Below are 18,460 nucleotides of genomic sequence, written 5' to 3' on the forward strand. Positions count from 1 at the left end.
ACGATCCGGGTACTTCTTTCAAGTATATTGACGACTGTGCGATCACGCCCCCGTGACTTCGGGGCCTTATCCCTCAGGCACCAGATCTCTCCTCATCCCAGTTTGCGAACCAGCATCCGCATGCATCCAGCCTTCTTGCTAATGACTCTTGACCTCTCCCTTCCCCAAACCCCCCTTTTCACCCCTGGACCTGATGATATGAACCAGGGTCGTCTGGATCCTCGCGAGCACTGCAAGTGACACGAAGTTCCCGGTGCTCTGGGTATCCCTTACACCCCGTTGTCGATCCATGTGCCGTCCTCCACCTCGTCGTGGTCGTCCGTCCACTGCGTGCATTCTGTCGCACTAGGAATCCCAAGGGGTGGCTCATTGTATCAACACACGACCACCAACTCTCTTCCAGCGTTGTAAGCGGATTCCAACGGCCAAAGGAATGATCGATTGCCTTGGATGAACCTGAAACCGCAACTCGACCTGGGAACCTTCGATTTACACCCCTCCGAAATCCGTTAATACATTACCATACCTTTGAAATGTCTCCATCGACAACCTCGTCAGCTGGAAGCGCGGCGACCACAACCAGTGCCAGTGGGGGCGGCGGAGGTGGTTCAAATGCGACGAGCTCACCTCTCCTGTTCTTCGTTGCTCTCGGATTTGGCGTCGTCTTCACTAATTTATGGTAAGCCCCTCGACCTCTGAACCAAACCAAGTGAAGGACTTCACGTTACCCTCAAAGTCAAATAGAGATTGTTGTCTGATGATGCAATAGGATTATTGTCGGGGTCAAATACTGCTTCCGGTACAACCAAAGAAATCGTCAGCTGCGCAGCGAGGAAACAGGAGAGCCAATTGACCTAGTGGCCATGCCTCGTGCCCATCGCAGACGACGAGAGAAGAAGCTGATGACGATGGATGAAGTCAACGAGCGATTTCCACTTATGAAATACAAAGTATGGAGGTCGTCTCGTGCCAATCAAGGCCTTTCAACGGAAGGTGGCATCACCGCCCCCAATAGCAGGCCGCAGAGCCTGAAGGATGATAACGCGGTCATCTCTGCTTCGGTCGGCATTTCCACTACTGCAGGGTCGCCCTCTCCAGACCAAGGGCAGATGGATTCCAATAACATCCATGCCCTGGGCCTCGACCCGGGTTCCGAAGCACTTGTGCCGCCAGTGGAAGAGAAGGCGTCCGCAGCAACGGAATTTTCCTCGACGAAAGGCGATGCCAACGCCGCAGAAGAGAAATGGCAGAATTCCTTGGTCAATGAACCAATCGACTTTGAAGAAGATGAGGAAAGTGATCATATTCGTAAAGCCGTTCCCGCGGAACTGCTTCCAAACCCCGGTGATTCTTGTGCAATCTGCCTAGACACCATTGAGGACGACGACGACGTACGAGGACTCACCTGCGGACATGCTTTCCATGCATCGTGCGTCGATCCCTGGGTGACCAGCCGGAGAGCCTGCTGTCCTCTGTGCAAAGCTGATTACTACGTCCCCAAGCCTCGTTCACAAGCAGCTGAGATAGCATCCGCTTCTGACCGGCAAGGGCATCGCGCTGCCTCAAGTCGTCCCGATATTATTGCTAGACCCTCTCGCGCTGCTCGTTCTGGGATCCAAGCACACCCATTCGGAGTGCAGATGGCATTTCGGGGCCGGATATTCCAACCGGCATCTCTTGAGCGACGTACTGGGTCACCGCCGGCGGAAGAGCGCCCAAGGCAGTTACATAGCGAACCCCAGGAGGCAAGCGGATCACCTCAACTGTCTAGCTGGTCACAATTTCTTCCCGCTCGTCTTCGAGGGCTGTCTTCTCGTACCTCCACCAGAACGGGAGACGGGCCATTGCCAGAATCCGAGGCTGCGGATTCGCATCGTCGTACTCCGGGCCAGCTTGAAGCTGGTACTTGATTTTGCAGCGCTATCACTTGACCATTCACGAACCCTCTACTCTGGAACTTATTTGCATGCTCGACCCAACATCTGGAATGTCTGGTCGGCACAGCTTCACTGTTGATGATTTGACTATTTGTAATTAATCGATACTTGCGGTGGCGGCTCAGGGAGTACGTGGGTTACAATTTCTCCATTCCTGGACCTGACCATTATATGTGCACCAGACAATGTCGCACGGGTGCCTTTTGCTTTTCCCCTTATTCTTTCATCCCCGTGGCGCCTTGGAGTATTAAGCAATGGGGAAGGGAATGATTTCCACAGGGTTCGGATCCGCCAATTGACACTAGGGGACATCGTGTGGATCACGCCCCTGACTTGACTTTCATTAAGGGATCCCTCTGTCCCTTTTTTTATTATTTATTGACTGAATACCAACTGCCATCCATTGAAAATTTGTCTGCCATATACTTTACGAGTAAATTATCAAGCCTTGAAAACCATGCTTTATGTTGAGTACAACTCCTGGCCGGAGTTTGATTAAGAGAAGTAATGGACCGAGCAACGAAACCTAACATAGACAAATGTGCAAAGAAGCAACGAGCCCCGAGAAGAAGAGAAAAGGAACTTAGTGATCTCCTCTGTTCCCAAGAAATATCCAGACTAATTGCTCAAGGCTGAGTCTTGGATCCACCAACTCCAGCACTAATCACACTGGGGAGCTCTTCTTGCCCCATGCTAAACAGCATTCCAATGGCGCTACCCACCATGAGAATGGCCAAAACGCTGACACCAGCAATAAGGAAGAAAGGTGAGCTAATATCCTTCTTCTGACAAGCAGGTCCACCCCACTGGATCTTCTGCGTGGTGCCATCGGTTTTTCGCACCACTGTTTGTTGGCACTGACATGCGTAACAATTGCCGGTAGATCCCTCCTCACCAGATCCATATTTCAGATAGCAGAACCCGTGGCCAGAGCAATTGTTTGTTGCTTCAGCACAAGACGAGTTAGAGGCATGGCAAACAGGGGCAAGATTCGAGTGAAGAGCCAGGTCTTGGGCAGACCTCCGCAGGGCATATTGTGCACTTGACGCAGATGACTTAGTCCAGACTTCCGAGTCTCGCTGAAGGATTTGCGAAGAGCCCAGAGAGTGCGAAGCGGTAGGTAGAACAACAGCGGTGATTTCTCGATTTTTTAATGAAGACTGCTTGGTCAGATCTTGGAAAATTGACTGGAGGGATTTGGTGACGAGAACGTCATCACTGGAGCTGGCCTGAGACCCAAGTTAGACAAGAGGTCAACTTGGCAGAAGGAAAAGGTGTTACCTTGAATATGAGCCATGAAGCAGTGGTCTCTTGGTCCATGCTGACCCAAGTCTCCACCGACCCGACCAAGTCGAGAAGATCTCGGTCAAACAAGCCGGATGCATGAGAAAGAACGGGATCCATGAGGAGACAGTCATTGGCGGTCTACAGCCATAGAGTTAGCCGGTGAGGACGCCGTGAATTGTATTCCGGAAGAGATTTGGTACCTGAGCAGTCTTCGAATCCACTCCGCTGGCACCCTTGAGGTAGACGCAGTGTTTACCCTTGTTATCGATTTCCATAAGTGACTCTAGCGAATCATCAACCAGGTTTAACGGAGAATGAGGAACGATCAAGCTGTGCAGCTGCTTCTTCCGTAGGTTCAAACCTGGTGCGAAAGAAGGCGATCATTAGCCAAACGCTCATTCTGCAGGTCACTTTTCACGTACCGACTTCGTGATCGATGCCTTCGAAGAAGATGATGCTTTTCCCCGGAGACTCAATGTTTTCGGAGCCACCGAAAAGGGTGGATCGAGCATCCGCAAACTGATTTAGGTGATCCACGGCATCTGCCTCCATTTGACCAAGAACCGACGCCAAAGAAGACTGGGAGCGAAGCTCCAGGATAAGTCGGGCAACATCTTCTGATACTGTCTGTTGCTTGGAAATGGTGCTCTTATAGCCCTGACCGTTGGAGGGGAACATGAAAATAGAGCTTTCCAAAGCATTCGTCCCCAATGCACCTGTGGCCGCTAGGGCCAGGAGCTTGGAGACCCAGTGCATTTTGCAGAAAGAAATCAAGAAGGGTTCAGGACAGGAAGAAAACAACTGTTGCGGTGACGGCCATATATTGAGACTCTTCAGAATGACCGGAGTTCTGCCTGAGGGTGTGTCTATGAACCGGAGCAACGAGAGTGTTTCGATCGTACGTGGACTTCCGCAGTCCACTTCGTTGCGATAAGATATCACGTGGATGCCCGGGCCCATGGGACACGACCCAAATCCCAACACCGCATCTTCGCCCGCGATGTTTCCTCACTGAGTTTATTCCACGCTGGATATTCTCAATGCTTCGGCTCAGGCACCTGTTCCGAATTCAATCGCGCGCCTTTTCTTTCCACACCGGCCCCCGGCAGACTTTCACAGCCCCTCCGACCGTCCGGCATGTGAGATTCAGACGGCCTTGGCTAAGGTGAGTTATGAAAATTGGTTTCGGGATGCATTATTCAGTGCTAACTGAGAAGTTTCTCAGGACCTTTTTCACCAAGTTTTTCCTCTACGGTGCCGCGTTTCACCTGTGGACCTCTTTCGTTCTGGTCCGATTTGATGATGATACTCATGACAACGATTCAATGCCCGGGCCAAGCTTGGAGGAGACTGGTCCTCGGCGAAGTCCTCGAGCAACCGACGAAGTAGTAGAGGAAGAAAGGGACAAGGAGTCGGAAGATGCAGCGCCTATGTTCATCCCGCTTACCTGGTCCCGATTGCGGGAAGGTGAGCTGTATACCGCGTCGGATCCAGAATGGCAAACGTTTGTTCAATTGTCCAAGGATCGGAAGAAGCTCCAGAAATTAAGAGGTAACTATTCATATCCGGAAAGTCCTCGGATTTTGTTGACAGTTCCAGATGAACTCGCTGCTCTCGTTCTGGAGAGCGCCTCGAGTCGCATGTCCCAAATACTCGGCGGCCCACTTTCGTTGACCGGGTTCTGGCTTGTTCATCAATTCCCGTCTCGTGCTCCTCCGGAATACCTTCGATCCGGGTATGTTTATTCTAGTTAAAGGATGTTTTCGAGACTAATTGAGTAAAGACTCGAAATTACGGACAATGGCGTATCTTGGGCGACCAAACCTCTGGATCCCGATATGGGTGACAGACTGCAGACATTCATGAAGCCTGTACATGTGGCGCTTGCAATCAAAGATGCATACTTCGTACTGCTCAGGAGGCAGGTGAATCGTCTCAAGAATCCTCAAGAGCAGCCGGTGGACGCTCTGGAGTCTTTGAATGAAAGCTACGTCCTGTCCAGGAATGAAAAGCTCAACCCTCTAAGCCCCCATGAGCAACCCAGACTGCAACCTCCAGTTTCGGATGGACCCCCGGAAAGCGCGTCATCCAACGGAGACCCAGAACTTCATCCATCTTCCATCATTTCATCGTTGCAAAGGTTTCCTTTGCCCGACCTGGGCCCCGGTTCGGACCTTCACCTGGCCTCAATTGCATTTAAATTACGATTGAATGCGTACCGAGCTCGAATGAAGCGAACACCTCGCCGTGGAACCTTTTTCATTTCCGGTCCCGTGGGCATAAAGGGGCCCAACGGGTTCTGCCGATTCGAAGTCCGCGGCGAGTACGATCCATCCAAATCGGGATGGCGGACCGTCGAAATAGAGTTAAAAGACTTGAACCCCAGGAAGCAGAAAGCACTTGGCGGCCGCTGATGTATGAACACTCAGCATTGTCGGACGTGGTCGTCTTCGAGGTGCCCGTCAGCAATATGTGACCGGTATTGAGGTCGATTTAATTAGAGAGATTCGAGCAGACGGAGGCCCGCCTGGATCTGAAAACTGCCTTGTCTGTGGTCACCAATAAAGGAATCAAAGCATGCGAGGAGGATGCTAAGTATGAGACGGGGTCTTTGAGACGTCAAGTTCTCCCCGGTGATAAACAGTATCGCATCGTAAGCCTGGGAGTACTCGTTGAGTTGAACCACCTTGACCTCAGATTGAGTTGATTGAGTTGAATTGAAGACATTGAGCTAGTTGTCGCCGTCCCCAGTATCGACCTCTAGGTTCCAAATAACGCTACCCGCGACTTCCCCTAATACGTTAATCAACGTATCCACGGCGCTGATTAGGCCATTTCGCACCCACGACTTTAAAGTCTGCGTAGTTACTATAGTACTGGCTTCCAATCGAGTCCGTAGCGGCGAGACCATTTGCCCAGTGACACTAAAGAGACGCTCATACTTTACGGACATGGGGGGAATCGAGAGCAAGTTAAGAGCCATTCACGATAATTGGGGGTACTCTTTCCGTCTCTCCCACCGGCAGTGGAACGGATTGGTGACAAGAGGGTCCTTTTGGATGTCAGGGTTCGAGTGCGCGCCGGATCATATAAAGAGATGACAGACAGCGAGTGACGTTATCAAGAACAACATCGACAGGCTTCCTTTGCTTGAATCTTGGGGTTATCTGAGTGTACAAAAAAATCTTCCTGCAGTCCGCGAAGACAGTAGGTCAGCTTGTCGGACCGATGGATCCAATGGACCATGTTGTGGAGCTTTCCAATGGGACCATTCTTTCGCCAAATCGCATGCTGGGCAGCATCAAGAACAGGGTCCGGGTGCATCGATCAGGCTGTGCTCTTTGACTAGATGGTTCTCGATATTCTGGGTGTCAACTGCAGAAAATTCTGACGTCTTTGGCTTGGGTTTCTTAAGGCAAGTCTTACAAACCCATTTTCTCTTCGCGGGAGAATCATTAGGTTGAATATCGAACCCATGCTAACAGACCCACGAGGTCTGTCTGCCCCGCGCGTTCGGAAATCGTATAGCCAGGAAACTTTTGCCATGGGAATGCATCCCACTCGTCTGTCAAAGATAGCGTACTGTGTGAGTCGTTGTCTGGAGGAAGCTTTGTGCTGATAGGTACGTTGACCTCCATTCCGATCGGATGTTGTTTTATGCAGGTTTCTAGATTGCCTTGCGAGCATTGGGAGAGACGCGTTTACGCGCCAGAAAGTCGCGACTACATGCTAATACGCCTAAGTAGTTCTGGGTGTAAGGTACTAGTGACTATGGCGTTGTGGTGGCGCGACTAAACCATCGGACGTACTACCCTAGACCCACTCATGCTTCCACGGGTTCAACGCATAGTCAAGGTTGAATGCATGGGCGTGGATTGAAGAATCTCCACGTGAGAGTATGATTGAGTTGATTGAATTGACGCACGGGCCTTCAACCTCAATGATATTGAAGACGTGGACGAGGAATTGATCTCCATTCTTTAAGCACCACTGTCACTATTACGGCACATATTCGTAAAGAGCGTATGACGGCGCTAATATGAGCACCGCCATAGTAATACTAAATTGCTAGAATATAATGGTGTGGGACAGTGAGATGCGGAACTTTGAAAGTATAAGGACACAATATGTTTCATATTGCTGTGTTGTAATACTCCGCTATCCCAATCCTCGAACTTGTTGAGGTTACAATCTGTGCACAATCATATTACTAACCCATCTAACAATTCATGAATACTTCTGCTTTTGCTCCGACCATCAATCTCATCTGCTGCACATCTTGCCTGCGTGATTAAGGCGTTGATGCGCTGGCTGGTATACTGGAAGCTCCCGGTACCCTCCATATATTTGACAGCATATCGCTTGACCTCGAGATCAGTAGTTTTTAATCTGAGGATGTGATGGAGTTGCAGGTTGGTTGGGTCGTGTCGAATGCTATGGATGACAGGAAAGGAGAATTTCCCTTCTGTCAGATCCTCACACATACCTTTGCTATCACTATACTCTTCGGAGTTGAGATTCTGATAATCATCTCTGATCTGGAAAAGCAGCCCCAATTTATCAGCTAACGGCACACACCCTTGTGGCACAGTCTTTGGTGACTCGGCTTGCATCAGCTTAACCGCGAGCCGGAACAAGCCACCAGTTTTCTTTCCTACCATGTCCAGGTATTCCCTCTCCGTTGGACAGACCAATGAGTCCCTCCAATAGAGGTCCATGCCCTGGCCACGGTGCAGTTGCAGTACCTCGCAAACGAAGATACGTGTAGCGTCCGGACTCTTCAGAGTCTGAGCCTTTTCAAGTGCGCGGAAATACATGTAATTAGCGCTGTTGATGGTCTGTGGCACGCCAAAGATATTATGCGCAACCGGGAAGCCTCGTCGCAGAAGTGACGAATCCTCGACATCATCAACCAGCAAGGATGCCGTGTGTAGCATACCGATCACATCAGCAATGACTTGCAGGCTATCTGAGGGAACTTCCAACCAGGCATTGAAAGCATTGATCATTTGTGCGCGGATATTTTTGCCAGGCAGTCCATACACGTAGTTGAACGGGCCTGTAATCACTTTATCATCCTCGTCTAAACTCGTTGCTTTTTTTACCGGGGAATAGCTGGCCGTATGTGGAGAGTATCGCGTGTCAGCAACGGGCGTGTTGAGTTTCCTTGAAGGCAGTATATAACTCGAATAGTAGCGAGAAGCTGGGTCAGCTAAGTCGGTGTACCCATCCAGATCCCGATCTTTGTTGTGGTTAGAGACCGGCGCCGCCAAAGATCGGAATAAATGTTGACAAGATGAACAGGTGGAGTCTGGGCGGGACGAGGTGCAGAGCGGAGGATCTCCTTGTGTTTGTACAGCGATGGCATGGCTAGCCGCTGGAGAGTCGGGAATCGACGTCGGTACAAGATGAGTGTCCGTCATTGTTACCTGCCAGAATGTAAGACTCGGTAGGTGAGAAGACAGTGGAGCATTGAACCGTTCCACGAACTCTTCGCTTCAAATGGTGCACTTACAGCGCAAGGAATAGAGATTCTAAGTTTCGGGGTAGCAAAGTATTGGTGTACTGATGAATAAACTCCACAGAGGAAGATGTGGATAAACAGAAGGAAGACCAGATCGTTATAAAGGGTCATGTCAAGTTCTGGTTGGCCGTCGATATCCTGACGGACTTCCGGCCAGACACGCTGCTTGAAGGCAATTAATGTCGGTTATAGCGGCTCACATAAATAATAACATATCTTTACGTGGACGTCTTTCGAGCGATTGTACACTACCTACCACAAGGGTCGACTACATAAGGCTACCTGATTTGCGGTGGCAACTTCCACTACTACATACCCCACTAGCCGCTACTATCAGCGAACCCTAAAGATATCACCCTTCTACGTTTCTAATGCTCCCGTCTCTATATACTCCTGTCCCGCTTCAGCGGCAGCGAGCCCTCAAGACATCACTGGTCCACGTTTTCCATATAGTCCCGTCCCGCATACATCCGTCCGGCTTCCGAGGCACAGCGAACCTCAAGCCGTCTCTAGCCCACATGTTGCATATGCTCCCATCTTGTAATCAGGGCGGGGAACAAGGAGAATTCATTATCGGCAACATTCATTGACTGACTCGTGTGGCGAATTTTGCTAATTAGCAATGTAAGAAGTTGCGACGCAGTCAGTTCTCCAACCAGCTGGACAGAGGGAGGCACGAGGATGGCTGAGTGTATCTTCCGCCTTGAACCAGAAATTAATCTTCGCGGAGACTGTGCTCACTCGAGTGGACATTGATGATTGATGTGCTTCCAGACCAAAGCTGAGATGGTTTTGGCTACGTAACATCCTTGCGCAATTTCGGCACCGATCTTGTTTAGATATTACCCGATGGCGTGTCTGATTTGCTGATCTCCCCCCCCGAGTACCTGCTTCTCGAACAAGGTCATACAGTAGCTCCCCTACTCATATTCGCTGCTATTGGCCCGCTCATTGGTGGCATCTGAAAACAAGGAAAACCGAGGCGAGGCAACGAACACCTCAAGTCTTCAGAGATCAGCATTTAATGGGGGTATGTGATCACCGGCATCCGGCCACCCGGAGTGGAGCTTCCTAATGAAACCCAATAGACGTGGCGTGAGGTTGTTGGCTACCATAAAGAAGCCACCACGCAGGCTGCGTGAAGCCTATCTTCATCCCAACATCTTGCAAGAGTCAATAGGCGTTGCGCCTAGACAGACACAGCTCATGTAGCTTTAACGTAGTTCAGGTACTTGTGCTATACGATTACTGTGTCTGCTATTAATGACAATCTCTCGAAGGAAATGGTCGGGGCCACTGTTATCCTTGCGTTGGGTGAGCTTATCTGAAGAAGAAAACTCCATGTATCAGTACGGACCTCTTGCATCTGTTAACGCATGGCTACGGTGCCATTGGTTCACGTGTACCTCATTTTCGCGGCCATTATTAGACGGCCGACTCATATCTACAGTAGATCCTTGCCGTTAGCACCCGTTTGGTTTCTTGGCTGCAGGTCCATTGCGTCACATGTTGGTATCTGACGAAAGACTAAGTTCGGTGATATGCGCCGGGTGATGTTAGAGCCTTCAAAGGAATAACCGATAGCAAGTAGCATTTGTTTATAAGGCAGCAAGTAATCTTCCATCAGGAAGTCTCCAATATTACAGCACTTGCTTCTTCGTCCAATTATTTATACCTCAAAGGCTCTAATTTGCCACAACAGACACAATCAGAGGCCTATTGTTCACGGGAAACGCAGAAATAAGGAACGCCGTACCGTACACTTCTGAGTACCTGTAGTGAAAGCAAGTGAGCATGAGGGGCGAGTGGCCGACAGAGGTTTCGCGTGATAACTTCATGCAGGGGCAATCATCCGCCCCAGGTATGGAGGGTCCCGCTGGGATCGATGTCCCCGAGTATCGCACCCTGCCCATACAGACTTGTCCGCATGGGTCGCCCGCGCACTACGTCAGCGGTGAGGAGCTCGAAGCACTCGTTCAGAGCCTTGACGCTGGCAGTGCGAAGCATGGCCGACAAACCGTGATTGCCAGGCGGTTAGCTGTAATTGGACAGCGGCTGCTCGCCGCGCGACGCAACGAGGCTAGCACGGGCATTGGCCCTGCAAGCGGGCATGACGAAGTCTCAACCGAAGCGGACTCCGGTGAGAGCAAAAATAAGGATATGGTCACAGTGGACGGTGACTACATCACAAGCTTGGACCTGTTAGCCGACCCGGGAGCGAAGTACGTGACCGAGTATGAGCAGTTCCATCAAACCGGACTGGTCGGGCAGTTTGGTCCGACCCAGGGCGCTGTACAGCAATGGCTCTTTCAAAACAGTCAAGCCAGCTGGCAGACCACTTGGCATCAAGCCCTGCCCGACTGGGCCCACGGCGCTTTCTCGCTGGTACGGCAGTGGGAGAAGAATAGGGAAGTCGCGAGTCTGGGGGAGCCCGCTCCCAAAAGGAGGAACATGGGGTGGAAGCTGCGACAAGCAGAGGCCATACTTGGTAGGAGTCAGGCAACCATCTTGGCGGAACTTTACCATTTGACCTGCTGCGGGTACGTGGCCATCTCTTGCCCGACACCGTTTAGCCGTTGTTGCGATTCGTTCTCAGGCCTCACGACCTCAACCGTTATGACAGACCATATCCGCAGCGAGGACCATGGTGAAGGTTGGCTCGCCACACAACTGCTGGCGACTAACTACTACCGGTTCGTTTCCTGTGCCGTACGCGCCAGTGAGAATGACCTAGGGGCCATCGCTTGGGCCAGTTCTGCAATAGCTGAGAGCAGGCCGGACATAAAACCTGCAAGATGTGACTTAAATGCCCTCCTCACGGCTAGACAGGTCTGTGCAGGCATGCCCGCTATGACGGCCCATGTGATGCAACGGGCGGGAATTGAGGGCTCAAAGGTCAGGGACGTGTTCGCCAGGAACATGCGATGCCAGATCGCGGTCAACGACATATACGACACCCTTACCGACATCGACGCGCTTGAGGGAGCCAATTCAGCCCTCTATTTGTATGCGGCCGGGACAGGATATAGTGTCGTTGACCTGGCACTGCGTGTGAGGGGCGATCTCGTCGTGGCTGCTGAACACTATCTGTCAGAGGGATCTGTCAGCGGATTGCGCGCGGCCTTATTCAACGTGCTGTTCTTTGAGGGGAGCCCAAGGTACTATTACCGCGAGGTGGTAAACACGCGGGGCCGACTGTCCACGGGTGATCAGTACGTGAAAACGACTAGCACGGGCATTGATGGCTGGCTGGAGCCAACAAACAAGTCGGTGGGATACTTGAATGTACTCAACGACGCTCTCAAGGCCCTGGGAGGACCTTTGGGCTCGTACGAGAATTCACCACCCTCTCAGGCGAGAGCTACGACGTTGTTGTTGTCGCTCGCGCCGGTTTTCTCGGGGACGTGCCCGAATCCGCGGGAAGCTGAACTCAGCTGCACGAGGTACTTGCTGGATTATCAGGTTCAGGCGGTGAAGGCAGGCAAGGACATACTCGCGTATGCGGACTATGTACACAGCTTACTTGCGCCTGTAGCGGCCAAGTACGATCCACAGCCGGCTATGTGCAGCTAATGCAAGACTGGTCAGTCAATGGTCGCTATTTAGATGATGAATTCTTTTAACCTCATCATTCATCCCTGCTTTTTTGATTCCATGTTAATCCAACATACCTATCTGGTTCGGTCTTCTCCATAATCATAACTGAAACCCACGTCCTCAGTAAATAATCGATGACGAGCTGTATCCCAGAATTTGCTGGCACCATGTTCTGCTACGCAGTAATGGGCGCTACTGGCAATACCGGACAACCCTTGCTCAATGTCCTCCTCCAGTCACCCGACAATTAGGTTAACGCTTACTCTCGCTCGAAGCAAGCTAATAAGATTATTGCCTGATATTGCCGAGAACAAGCATGTGCGCATCTTTGAAGGAAATCTAGCAGATGTCGAACTGCTGGCCAACTGTCCGAGCGGCACCCGCGCCGCCTTCCTTGCTATAGCGCAGGGTGAAAACGAACCAGACTGCACAGTCGCGCGTGATAGTGCGACCGTAACCGTCTCGGCGTTTAAGTCGTTGATGGCAAGTTGACGCACTTGCTCAGCATCAGAGCGCTTGCAAAGTGACATGAAGGTTCGTAAAAAGGAAATACTTAAATAGTGAAGGGCGGGGTTTTATGCCGAGAATCTCCTTCTATATGCACCGCAGCCGAAGCAAGACGGTGTTCTCCCATTGCCCTTCGGGGAGACTCATAAATTCGCACCAGTAGCGCTAGGAGTACATATGTTCCCCCGTCTTATAAGCTACCTCCTCGGGCTGACCTTTGCTAGGACGTTGCCCAAGTCGCGGCTCATGTTCTTACGGGGAAGAGTCAGCATGGGTTGGATGATAGACACAGAGGACAAATGTTGGTGGTGATAGGTATATTCAGTAATTGTCCACCAAATAATTGTCAATGACACATTCAAGCTAAGTCATAGTCAGACAGTGATCAATCAGAACTGGAGTATCTACTAGAATACTACAGTCTAGGTCGCGAGGGCATGACCAATTACATTGCAACAACAGCATTCTACGACATTACTGGACGGCATCCAGTCGAACCAGAGAACTTTTTCCAGATGTATCAGAAGGAGATGAAGCCGAATAAGAAAGTAAAGCGTAGCCATTATTAAAGCGTCCAATTACTAGCATGTTTTCTAATCCTACTCCTTATGACTAAACTAAGTATCTCCTCATGCACTTTTTAGCCGGCATGAAACTAGTGCCCGTAAGGAGTGTACATGTCGTATGTTCATAATCGTAAGGGGTGTATCTGGGTATAAGGAGTGTGGGCTATCGTGAATGGCATTCTGTAAGAAATGATCATTCGATTTGAATTTATCTCAACTAAGCAGTGAAATGATTGCTTTTACTTGCACAGCTTCGAGGCTATGGAGTACCACTGTTTATCTGAGTAGTTCTCGACCCCGGGGCGGTAAAGAGCTTTCCTTAGATATGATTCCCAACATTCAAAAGAGTTGCCCGCGGGCCGATCTACGAAACAAGTAGAAAGCCAGATGTTCCCTACATCTTACGAGGAAGATTCGTCATAATGCGCCGGAGCTTGTCCGGCTCAGTATTGCGGGGTAGTGACGCAGTCTGAAGTTCAGTGGTGCGCCCTCCGCGTCCTCCGCCTTCCGCGCCCTGCGCCCTTCTCTCCTATCATTTCAACTCACCATTTGCAAACATGTCGGTTGCTCCGAAGTTCGCGGGGCTCAAGCTCTCTGCGGGGACTTTTGAAGAAACACAACATACTCTTGAACTGTGTAAGTCCGCATTGTCTATCTACGCTCAGAAACGAACTAATCGAGTCCAGACCTCGACTATGTGTGCCCCGTTAGTTACATGCTTGCATCGACTCCTGCACCAGCTAAATGTTTACCAGTTCTCCGCCAAAATGTTTAATACATTTTATACGTTGAGGCCCGTGATCGCTCAGCAGTATAGCCCCCGGCTTCAGGTGATTTTTCGACAGCATATCCAGCCGTGGCATCCATCCTCCACACTCACCCACGAAGCCGGCGCGGCCGTTCTTCGGCTGGCCCCCGAGAAATTCTGGGACTTCAGTGCGGCCTTGTTCAGACATCAGACCGAATTCTTCGATGTGAGCCTGGTGAACGAGACCCGTAACAAGACCTATGAGCGACTGGCCCAGATAGCCGGGTCGGTCGGCGTGGATGAGCACAAGGTTTTGGAGCTGTTGAAAATCCCCGAATCACCCGGCAACGACGGTCAATTGAACATTGGGAACAAGGTGACCAATGATATTAAGTGGATGGTCAAGGTAGGACGTCAAGCTCCCAGCTCCCATAGCGTACCGACCCTCTTAACGCTAGCCAGGCCGATCGAGTGGTGGGCGTTCATGTCTCACCAACCGTCTTTTTCAATGTAAGTGGAATCACACCCTAGGAAGATGGTTTCCAACGTACTGACATCCAATGTAGGGTGTGGAAGAGCGGAGCATCAGCAGCAGCTTCACGGAAGCCCAATGGGGAGAGTGGCTCGCCCAGAACGTGGTTTGATGATATCAAGGATGCCAGTGAACGCATCTATGATGAGCTGCATTTCTTTTTCTTCATTCTTCATTCTTGTTTTTTGTGTGCGCGTATATGGAGCCCAAGCCAAGCCGGTCCGAGGAGAGGTGGAGGGGAAAACAAATCATGTCTCATTCCAGAACTTCCATTACGAAGCTGTTGTCGACCCTAGTGAACATAATGACGATGCATGTTCATCTGATAAAAAGAAACAACAAACCCGATCATAGTTGCGTGTCTCGAAGGGAAGGGTGGGGGTGGGGAGGGGGAGGGTGTAGATTTCCAAACGCAGCACCACCAATTCGTCACGAGATTATTGACCCAGTGGAGGCTGGTAGTTGAGAGGACGCCTAAGTAGGAGTTAGCAAAAGCGGCGGCTTGTAGGGGTCGAAGGACACCGACTTGAACAGCATGATGTGCGGCTCCGGCTCATGCACCTCGTAGTGCTCCCATCCCAAGCTCTGGTATCGACCCACGTTAGCCATCGTTTCAATCAGCTGAGGACTAACGCACCTGTGTGATGCCCAATGCTCGCCATTCTTCCTCCCACAGCAATTTCAACGTGCCCTTGGAACTGTCGAAATAGTCCGTGGGGATCTTCTTGAGCATATTCTTCGGCAGCTGTACATGACGATATTCATATTTGTCATCTGAGTATCTATTCACCGAGTCAGTCTCGGGCGCGATGGGAGAAGTTGAACCGGGTTTCGCCATTACCTTGCCGAGTAGTGGATAGAGTCAATGAATTCATCTAGACGCTCGCGTTCCGACTCTAACAAGAGGCGTGGCTTCTTGTTCCGTCTGCTTGGATCGATCTCCATTGGAAAGAGAGAGATTATCGCGGGGAAGAGGGGAAGAAGGGAGGAGTCGGGGAATGCCTGCTTCGCACGTGGCAAGGTCAGTTCGGGACGTTTGAGGATATGGAGGGGTGAAGTAAAGACCAAGTTGCGACTTACCGCGGCAAATAATACGAACGAAGGAGAGTTGTGAAAAGGCCCTGGATGTGCAGAGAGAAAGATTGGCAGGTTTCGGGTTTGTTTTGCGGGACGCGGAAAATGGAAAGGGATCGGGTTAGTTGCCTGAGGCTGAGTTCTCTGTTTTGTCGATGGTTTTGGAGAGCGGGCCAAGGGTGGTTTACCACTGCGTAACCATCTTGTATCGTTCTATTTCCGTATTCAACGAATAAAGCGGTCTTCCGTTAACCGATATTATATATTACGGTAATACAATGACCGGACCTCCCCAAATACTTACCTAAGGCGGCGGGTCCCCACTTTGGACGATCGCAGCGCGCGTCTGCGCACGTCGAGGTATGAACTCCCCGTCCTTCCTGTCCTGCCCTCAATTGCATTTCCAAGTCGAACTCGCGCATAATTTGAAATGAGTACCAAACGGCGCGTGGCGGTTGCGGCCTCACCAGAAATGAGGACCCGCGGGAAGCGCCGCAAAGTGACTGTAAGTCGTCGCGTTCTTGCACCCCGAATCCCGACGTACATGATGGAACTACCCGCCATGCACAGAACGCAGTCGGTTTGGGTCAATCAAATCCGTCAGCCTATTACTGCGCAGCGCTCTGCGCGACCCTGGACATAATTCGTTTGCACTCTATATTGGCTCACATCGCTAACGCGCTTGGCTATCTATTAGGATGATGACCTCGTGAACGTCGAAGAACCAAAACGTGCATCATCCCATCCGGCGGATGAGGATGAAGCCGACGGGAGCTCCAGGTCTCAGGGAGAGGAAGAAACCGAAGCCAACTTTGAGGGCGATAGCCTTCAAACGGCACAGGACAAGATCATGTCGGAGTTGGCCCGGTTGAAGGATGCGGAGTGAGTAATGCAGAACGGCAGGCTGTGCATGATGACTGACAGAGTCCAAGTGGCGATGAAGTGGCCTATCCATTCATCGGCAAGCCCGACCGCAACCTCTACCGAGATTATTATGAAATCATCCAGCACCCAGTGTCGCTGCGGAGTATTCAGAAGAAAGTTCGCGGCACCGATAGCCGCAAGAAGTCCTCGAAAGTGACTGCATACCCCACGTGGCAATCCTTCGAAGAAGAAGTCAGCTATATCTGGCGAAATGCGAGAGAATACAATGAGGATGGTAGCGAGATCTCGGTTCTCGCAGGCGTCCTGGAGGCAAGTCCTTGTCTGAGCAACGCATACTCCCTTCACGCTAACTCCAAACCAGCAACATTTTAATCGACGGGTGGCAGAAGCCAAAAAACACGTTCCAAATCCTATTCAGGTAGATGACCATCCCGAAACCGAAACGCCTCGCATCAAGTTAAAAATGGGGGCGAGGAATCCGGAACCGGCAGCGTCAAAGTTAACACTGAAGATGCGTGGGCAGACCTCCGAAACACCTTCCAAGGATGACGGTCCGCGGTCCGGTGTCACAGTTGATAACGAATCTTTGAAACGTCAACAAGACCTTGTCAGAGCCGGCTCGGCAAGCCAAGACGTCGATGTGCCCCAAATGTCTCCTCGAACAAGGTCACTTCGACGACATATGGAAAGTCCCAAATCAAGTGCCGCGACGACGCCATCCGCTTCGGAGCAACTGCACAGTGTGCCCATCCACGGACGGGATCCGACTGGTCCGATTAAAGACGAGACTTCGTTGGCACAATCCCAAAATCCCGAGACACATTCTTCCCATGGCCTTCACGAGGCTCACCTAGACTCGGCCGGCGGCATATCCTCCTACGACGGTAAGGAATCGACTTAGCGGTTACCCACCGCGTTTCCATTGTCTCGCGCCTACGTTGACTCTTTACTCACCTTCAGCACCGTTTCAACAATCCCACGAACCATCACCATTGGATTCTCTTTGGAGGCGGCCAGGTGAAGGTTGGAGCCCCACCCCCAAGTTCTGAACATTGAGTTCGAACCAGAAGAACCACAAGACAGAAGTTAGCTAATTGTGCTGCAGATGCTAATTCTGCCTTGATTCGCAACGTTCAAATCCGCACCCACCCTTCTCTGTCTCTACAACACGATTTGTGCCTGGATATTCCTCCGTCTTCTACCCTTTCCCAGCAGACCATCACTGTTAGCCTTCCCTCATCGTGCAATTTGCTGAGAGTGAGGCCCACCTTGGCCGCTGGGACGGCCCAGCGGCAAGTGAAGATTGTCGCCCTAATAGGCATGCAACGACTGCACCCGTCCGGTGATGCATCTGCGCTGGCGTACGACATCCAACTCGATCCAGGCACAACGAAAGTCGATCTAGAAGCCATTTCTGGACCGGCCCGGGGAGTCCCCAAATCTGGACCTCCAGGTTCCGATGTTGACTACGAGCGGGTGACAGTCTTCTTCAATTTGTTGCGGTGATCGAGGGGACATGCCGGAAATATCACACCTGTAGAGAAGCGACAATTGAGTATCGAATCCACGGGGACACTGCATATTGCCGATTTCTATATTATTTGCCTCTTGTTTGATTCTTCTTGGTCCGTCAATTCACAATGTGTATTTTGTTTTGTACTACGAAAATCGAAATAAACCTCCAAAGTGGGACCTCGCGACTTCCCACGTGACTCACCGCTCCCGCAAAATTTTCTTCCTTTCAATGTGTGGCAGAGCGTTTATAAAAAAAATTCGTGTGTGGCTGAGTCATCGTGTAAGTTT

General features: G+C 51.0%; 9 protein-coding genes across 9 annotated transcripts; 6 read left to right on the top strand and 3 right to left on the bottom strand.

Moving 5' to 3' along the window:
- Window positions 1-476: 476 nt before the first annotated feature.
- N7498_004951 (E3 ubiquitin-protein ligase RNF103) lies at window positions 477-1,910 on the top strand (the record flags this gene model as incomplete). Its single annotated transcript, XM_058452013.1, has 2 exons — window positions 477-679; window positions 770-1,910. The coding sequence occupies exons 1-2, from the start codon at window positions 534-536 to the stop codon at window positions 1,908-1,910; spliced, it is 1,287 nt and encodes a 428-aa protein (XP_058308551.1). The 5' UTR covers window positions 477-533.
- Window positions 1,911-2,563: 653 nt separating this feature from the next.
- On the bottom strand, window positions 2,564-3,980 carry N7498_004952 (DUF3844 domain-containing protein; the record flags this gene model as incomplete). Its single annotated transcript, XM_058452014.1, has 4 exons — window positions 2,564-3,166; window positions 3,219-3,362; window positions 3,425-3,585; window positions 3,647-3,980. 4 exons carry the CDS (start codon window positions 3,978-3,980, stop codon window positions 2,564-2,566), a joined length of 1,242 nt encoding a protein of 413 aa, XP_058308552.1.
- A 284-nt stretch (window positions 3,981-4,264) lies between these two features.
- Window positions 4,265-5,638, top strand: N7498_004953 (uncharacterized protein; the record flags this gene model as incomplete). The annotated part of the gene is made up of 4 exons (XM_058452015.1): window positions 4,265-4,389; window positions 4,450-4,775; window positions 4,824-4,959; window positions 5,008-5,638. The coding sequence occupies 4 exons, from the start codon at window positions 4,265-4,267 to the stop codon at window positions 5,636-5,638; spliced, it is 1,218 nt and encodes a 405-aa protein (XP_058308553.1).
- A 1,788-nt stretch (window positions 5,639-7,426) lies between these two features.
- Window positions 7,427-8,647, bottom strand: N7498_004954 (FPP/GGPP synthase family protein; the record flags this gene model as incomplete). Its single annotated transcript, XM_058452016.1, has 1 exon — window positions 7,427-8,647. The coding sequence occupies one exon, from the start codon at window positions 8,645-8,647 to the stop codon at window positions 7,427-7,429; it is 1,221 nt and encodes a 406-aa protein (XP_058308554.1).
- A 1,895-nt stretch (window positions 8,648-10,542) lies between these two features.
- N7498_004955 (uncharacterized protein) lies at window positions 10,543-12,321 on the top strand (the record flags this gene model as incomplete). Its single annotated transcript, XM_058452017.1, has 1 exon — window positions 10,543-12,321. One exon carries the CDS (start codon window positions 10,543-10,545, stop codon window positions 12,319-12,321), a length of 1,779 nt encoding a protein of 592 aa, XP_058308555.1.
- A 591-nt stretch (window positions 12,322-12,912) lies between these two features.
- On the top strand, window positions 12,913-13,421 carry N7498_004956 (uncharacterized protein; the record flags this gene model as incomplete). Its single annotated transcript, XM_058452018.1, has 2 exons — window positions 12,913-13,153; window positions 13,231-13,421. Coding segments are annotated over 2 exons (432 nt in total), but the record flags the coding sequence as incomplete, so codon positions are not given.
- A 554-nt stretch (window positions 13,422-13,975) lies between these two features.
- On the top strand, window positions 13,976-14,810 carry N7498_004957 (DsbA family protein; the record flags this gene model as incomplete). The annotated part of the gene is made up of 5 exons (XM_058452019.1): window positions 13,976-14,054; window positions 14,105-14,124; window positions 14,174-14,572; window positions 14,629-14,676; window positions 14,733-14,810. The coding sequence occupies 5 exons, from the start codon at window positions 13,976-13,978 to the stop codon at window positions 14,808-14,810; spliced, it is 624 nt and encodes a 207-aa protein (XP_058308557.1).
- Window positions 14,811-15,135: 325 nt separating this feature from the next.
- Window positions 15,136-15,643, bottom strand: N7498_004958 (cyclin-dependent protein kinase regulatory subunit CKS1; the record flags this gene model as incomplete). The annotated part of the gene is made up of 4 exons (XM_058452020.1): window positions 15,136-15,172; window positions 15,225-15,283; window positions 15,336-15,480; window positions 15,540-15,643. 4 exons carry the CDS (start codon window positions 15,641-15,643, stop codon window positions 15,136-15,138), a joined length of 345 nt encoding a protein of 114 aa, XP_058308558.1.
- Window positions 15,644-16,244: 601 nt separating this feature from the next.
- On the top strand, window positions 16,245-18,163 carry N7498_004959 (bromodomain-containing protein; the record flags this gene model as incomplete). Its single annotated transcript, XM_058452021.1, has 5 exons — window positions 16,245-16,277; window positions 16,470-16,654; window positions 16,705-16,966; window positions 17,019-17,541; window positions 17,763-18,163. 5 exons carry the CDS (start codon window positions 16,245-16,247, stop codon window positions 18,161-18,163), a joined length of 1,404 nt encoding a protein of 467 aa, XP_058308559.1.
- Between the last annotated feature and the right edge of the window lie 297 nt (window positions 18,164-18,460).

Source organism: Penicillium cinerascens (assembly GCF_028974065.1).
Source record: "Penicillium cinerascens strain IBT 15544 chromosome Unknown contig_5_segment0_segment0, whole genome shotgun sequence".
NCBI lineage: Eukaryota > Fungi > Ascomycota > Eurotiomycetes > Eurotiales > Aspergillaceae > Penicillium > Penicillium cinerascens.